A 5310-nucleotide genomic window follows, 5' to 3' on the forward strand; every position below is an offset into this window, starting at 1 on the left:
CCCCCCCCCCCCCCCCCCCCCCCCCCCCGCTGAGCTCACCTGTCCTCCATTGCTTTCACAGTGTTCGGCGTGCAGAACAACCTGGCACCCAGCTCGTCCACCCTGTCCCACGGCACGGCCACCGCCTCCACAGGTCTGTAGCCAAGGTGTGGCTTCGGCCCGGCGGGGACACCTCTTGGCAGCTGTAACTCACAATCTCCCTTTTCAGTAACTGAATTGGAGGGACCAAAATGTCTCTAAAAATCAGTCAACCTTTCTCACCAAAAAAACAGCCCCCCACCTCCCAACCTAGAGATGCCAACCTCTGTCATTTGCTGGCTCAGACATGAGGGAAACCACAGGGGAGCCCATGCTGTGGAGTGTCACCTGTATAACCCTGTCTCACTGCTGCACTGGCCTAAGGTCAGGCTGATTTTATGGTGCATCCCCTGTGCAAGCCTGGGCAGGGGGAGCAGAGGAGGTGTGAACCTTAGCCTTTGCCCTCAGCCTGCTTGCTCTTTACCTGGAGTAGAGAGTCTAATACACATGAGACAACTGGGCATCTTACAAGACAAGATGAATCCAGTTATGCAGAGCAGGTGTTAGGGTTATAGGAGTTCCGAAGGGAAGAAATCCTAGGAGGACTTCATGGAGGAGGAGGAATTTTGGAACAGTTCTAAAAGGATGAGGATTACACCAAAGAAAGGTTCATCTAAATTCATTGCTGCCCCTGTGGCTGGAGAGAGTTGTGTTCATTATTATTGTTCATTTTATTATTCTTACTGTCCTCTTCTCACCTGGGGAGGCTGCCTGGCTGCGAGGGCTGGTCAGGCTGCTTCTGAGCTTCGTGGAGCCACCCTCTCACCCTGGCCCTGCTCGCTCAGTGGCTCCTTTCTTGCAGCGTGGGGTGTGAAGAAGAACCTGCCCCAGAGCCCCGCCGCCGTGAGCACTGGCGTGTCCACCTCTGCAGGTGAGCGCTGTCCCCAGGTGCCGAGGGAGGCTTGTTCAGAGGGAAAGGTGCTCCTCACTGACACCTGCTCTGTGGGAGGAGGGGTAGAACCCATTGCTGGTCTGAGGTCTGCAACTGTGACTCACCCCAGAGGCCTCCCAGTTGTCATGACAGAGCAAAGATGGGTGTGCCCCGACCCTACCTTGGCCTTCCCGTCCAGGAGCTGGGGCAGGGAGCTCCACCCTCCACACCTGCCTAAGATCAGGCATTTGCACGCCAGTCCCCAGCGGTGTCTGGAAGCCCCCAGCCTGCTTCTGTTATGTGTCCCCCAGGCTAAGAACCAGGGAGCCCCTCAGAAGCTACCGCCCCACCACAGACACTTCCAACAGGTCCTTTATCAACCCTTGGGCTCAGCGCAGCTGGGGTGTTCTTTCCTCCATCGCTCTGATCCTGTTGCTTCCTTCTATTCGACAATTTGTTGATGCAATAAAGATTTACTGAGCACCTGCTTTGTAGGAGACGCTGTCTCCGTGCCAGAGCACAGGCGCGAACAAGGCGGACTAGACGCCCGCGCTCACCAGGCTGACCGCTGCAGGGGAGAGGACGGGTAGACAAGGAGACAAGTACAGGAGAGGACGGCAGAAAATAACACCCCCTGGAAGAAATGGGCGGCTCCCAAGAGACAGGAGTGTGTGCACATTAGACCAGGTGGTCAGGAAGAGCCCCCCCCCCGGCCTAGCCTCCAGGATGGGAACCCTTGAGGCTGAAGGATAGAAATGAACCCACCATGTTAAAGACGTGCCTGCCTGACAAGGGGACTGTGGTCTTTTCTCTAAAGATCCTATAACATCCGGGTGGGGAGACAGCATCAGAGGTCAGCCGCCCAGCCCTTCTGGCGTTGACCTCCTGATGGCCGGGCCCAGCCAGGCAGGGGAGAGTGCCTTTGGTCCCCAGGAGCCTTCTTAGTAACCCCTGTCGGCAAGAGCAGGAGGCCCGCAGACGTACCCACTGATCTCTTTCTTTCCCTCTCCGCTCTGCTCTTCCTCCTCCTTTGTCTTCTGCTCATTTCTTCCCTCTCCCTTGTCATCCTCCTTATCGGCTCCTTTCCTCCCCAGCCTGTACCACAAATGTCCAGAGTGACGATCTCCTGCACAAGGACTGCAAATTCCTGATCCTGGAGAAAGACAACACGCCGGCCAAGAAGGAGATGGAACTGCTGATCATGACCAAGGACAGCGGGAAGGTCTTCACTGCCTCCCCGGCCAGCATCGCTGCAAGTACGAGGGGGGAGGGGGTCACGCTGCGCAGGTTTCAGAAGAAAGGCAGACCCTGCAGGAGACCGAATGTCCCAGCATGGTGGTTTGAGACCTTTTAATAAGAAAACCACAGTCCCCCCATTCAAGTGAAAAGTGCCTGCCTGAATAGTGTGTTCCAGGATCTAGATAAACATTCAGGAAAATTCTGGCAAAACACTCCCAGAGGGGTCTTTGGGCAACAGGAAGTCTAAGCGCAAGCACAACCGTGGGACATTAACCCAGGAAAGCTGGGCCCCCTTCCTACCCGGGCCCACACAGGAGCCGCTCTGGGGCAGGCGGGGACTGAGGACAGAATACCCCGGATGATCATGGCCCGTGCGCACAGCTTCTTTTTCAGATGATACCCTCAAGAAGGAAAAGCAAGCTGCCTACACTACGGACACGTGCCTGGTATCAGAAGCTAACGGTGAGAGGAGACCTGAGGCTGTCCCTCTGACCTGGGTCTGTGCGCCTCTCATTTATCTTCCGAGACCTCGTTACTCAGAGCGCAGCCTCTGGCCCAGAGGGATGGGCGCCACCCAGGAGCCTGTTAGAAATGCAGAGAGCCAGGCCCTGGCCCCGCAGTGGTCTCGTGGGTGCGTGTGTGTGGGTGACTGCCTGCAGCAGACGCTTTCCCGGGGTGTGTCCGACGTCTCCGGTGGGATTGTTTCTCTCTGTTTACTCCCATCATTTTCAGAACTACTAGTAAATGCTTTACAAAGCTCTTGCTATGTTTATTTTTTTCCTTCCCAAATATTTGGATTCTCTCCCATTAACTGCGTTTCTCCGCATGCTCTGGGCTGTGCAGACTCTCCCCAGATCACTGATTTCAGGGAGGTCAGTAAAGGAAGAGAAAAATTGGGTCCTAGAACATCTTTTCAAAATGCAAATGCAACCCATTATCGTCTTCAGCAGGCCTGACGCTAAGGAAATGCTTACTTTGAAGACTTACATTTTAGGGGTAGAAGTGGGGCTGTGGAGACAAAAGAGCCTTTCCGAAATCCGATGAAAGCTGTCAACAGTTTTCCCAGGAAACTTCACCCCTGCCCAGAAACAGTCAGTGGTTAATAAGCAGGAGGGGCTCCTGTGCTAGCCCCCCACCCTCGCCCCAGGTGAGGACTGTGTTCACAGTCCCTGAACCAAGAAATCAAGGGTCCTTTCTCATAAGCACATTTATCATTTGAATGTGAATGTCACCCCTAACGTGGAACTCCAAAAATGTCTTGGGCTTGAAAGATTGAAGGTCACAAGAAGGTTAAGACCCTGCTTTCCCCTGGCCATTAATTGCTTGTCAAGCCACGTCTTTCTCGATGGAATTGTTGAGTGAGTGAGTGTCGCTGCCTGGTGCTGCTTGGATGGCATATTTCCCTCAAGTTCTGCCCACAGTCAGCTCACAGGCTGTCCTGTGGGCTCCTGTAGTTGAAAAGCCCAGGTCCAAACCTGTGTTCTCGGTGTTTGCCTTCCAGGAGATGTGAAGACTGTGTCCACCAAGGGCAAGGCCGCCTCTTCAGGTGGGTGACACCAGCAGGTCCTGCAGGGACAGGAGCTGACGGGGCTGGTGGTGATGAATGGAACAGATGNCCCCCCCCCCCCCCACCTGCAGCCACGCCTTCCCCTGAAGGCCTGAAGGCAGCAGGGTGGAGGGCGGCAGAGGCGGCAGGGGGCGCAGGCTGAGGGCTGGAGCAGGCCTGCAGAAGGCGCCAGCTCGGGGTGGCATCCAGGGCCCAGGGTCTCCCAGCAGGCCAGGAGCCCCCGTTGTGTCTCGCAGAACCCCCTGCCTGGGCTTCAGAGCACCGCTGAGACCACACGCACATCTCCAGCCCTTTACTCTTAACTCACTTGCTTCCACAGTCTTGAGAGAGAAACAGGCAAGGGTCACAGTCCATTGTAGACACTAAAAACCCTTTTCACTTAAAAAAAAAAAAAAAAGTCCCCCCCCCCCAGGTGCTGAGTGTAATTCCAGGCACCGCAGGGATTACAAAGAAGGAGCAGTGGGAACGCTGTGGGTTTGGCCATCCTCAGATGCAGGAGGTTGTAGCAAATCCGTGGTCGTTATCCCGCTTTTTAAACTCTGAGCTGCGTCCTGTGCTAACCACCTTCCGTGCCTTCCCTCCTTCAACAACGTCCTGAGGAGGAGGCAGGCTTTTAACCCCATCTTACAAGGAAGGAAGCCGAGGTGAAGGGACCCCTGCGGGCGCACACCCGGATGGTCAGCACGTGCTCTTCGCCAGCCAGGGCCCCGTGTTCCCCTGGGAGCCAGTCTCCTCCTCCATGGCGCTGCTGCCCAACCAGCATTCACTCAGGCCCCTGGGAAGTCCCCAAAAGCCAGAGAATTTGGAGCAAAGAGGCACGAGCCTGCTGCATTCCCCTTACCCTTCCTCTGTCGTCCACAGAAATCCACAACTACAAGCACCGGGGCGTTGGCGGTGTAGGCGGCGACGGCGGGGGCCCGTGGGGGGCAGCGCCGGCCTGGTGCCCCTGCGGCTCCTGCTGCAGCTGGTGGAAGTGGCTGCTGGGCCTGCTGCTCACCTGGCTGCTGCTCCTGGGGCTGCTCTTTGGCCTCATCGCTCTGGGTACGTGACCGCGGGGGCTGGGCGACAGGCCCCACTGCCTGTGCAGTCCGCACATCCCGAGTGTGAAGGAGGGAGGGATCAGAGAGGATGGGTGCAGACCCCTTGTTACTGCAGATGAGCAAACTGAGGCTCCAGAGGCACCTGGCCGGAGTCCCAAGGCTGCTGGGCGGCCGAGCTGGGGTCCTGGTGTGGCTCCCAGTCCGGCCCACTGCCCCTGAACAGCCTGCTAGGCAAGCATTTGGCTGCCCTTGCTGACCAGGCCAGGCCTTCTTTTTTTTTTTTTTTTAAAGATTTTATTTATTTATTCAACAAGAGATAGAGACAGCCAGCGAGAGAGGGAACACAAACAGGGTGAGTGGGAGAGGAAGAAGCAGGCTCATAGCGGAGGAGCCTGATGTGGGGCTCGATCCCATAACGCCGGGATCATGCCCTGAGCCAAAGGCAGACGCTTAACCGCTGTGCCACCCAGGCGCCCCTGGGCCGGGCCTTCTTGTAGCCCCTTGGCTCTTCACCT

The 5310-nt window shown here is 56.5% G+C and overlaps 1 protein-coding gene across 1 annotated transcript in view; it reads left to right on the top strand.

The window, feature by feature from the left end:
* COL17A1 (collagen type XVII alpha 1 chain) overlaps positions 1 to 5310 on the top strand; it is a 45737-nt gene that overhangs the window by 15070 nt on the left and 25357 nt on the right. Inside the window, exons 11-16 of the mRNA XM_040623981.1 lie at positions 62 to 133; positions 881 to 949; positions 2044 to 2205; positions 2570 to 2650; positions 3690 to 3734; positions 4617 to 4670. Of these exons, the coding sequence (XP_040479915.1) occupies positions 62 to 133; positions 881 to 949; positions 2044 to 2205; positions 2570 to 2650; positions 3690 to 3734; positions 4617 to 4670 (483 nt within the window). The remainder of the gene's footprint in view (positions 1 to 61; positions 134 to 880; positions 950 to 2043; positions 2206 to 2569; positions 2651 to 3689; positions 3735 to 4616; positions 4671 to 5310) is intronic.

The sequence above is a fragment of the Ursus maritimus genome, unplaced genomic scaffold (genome assembly GCF_017311325.1).
Source record: "Ursus maritimus isolate PB19 unplaced genomic scaffold, ASM1731132v1 scaffold_7, whole genome shotgun sequence".
NCBI classification, from domain to species: Eukaryota; Metazoa; Chordata; class Mammalia; order Carnivora; family Ursidae; genus Ursus; species Ursus maritimus.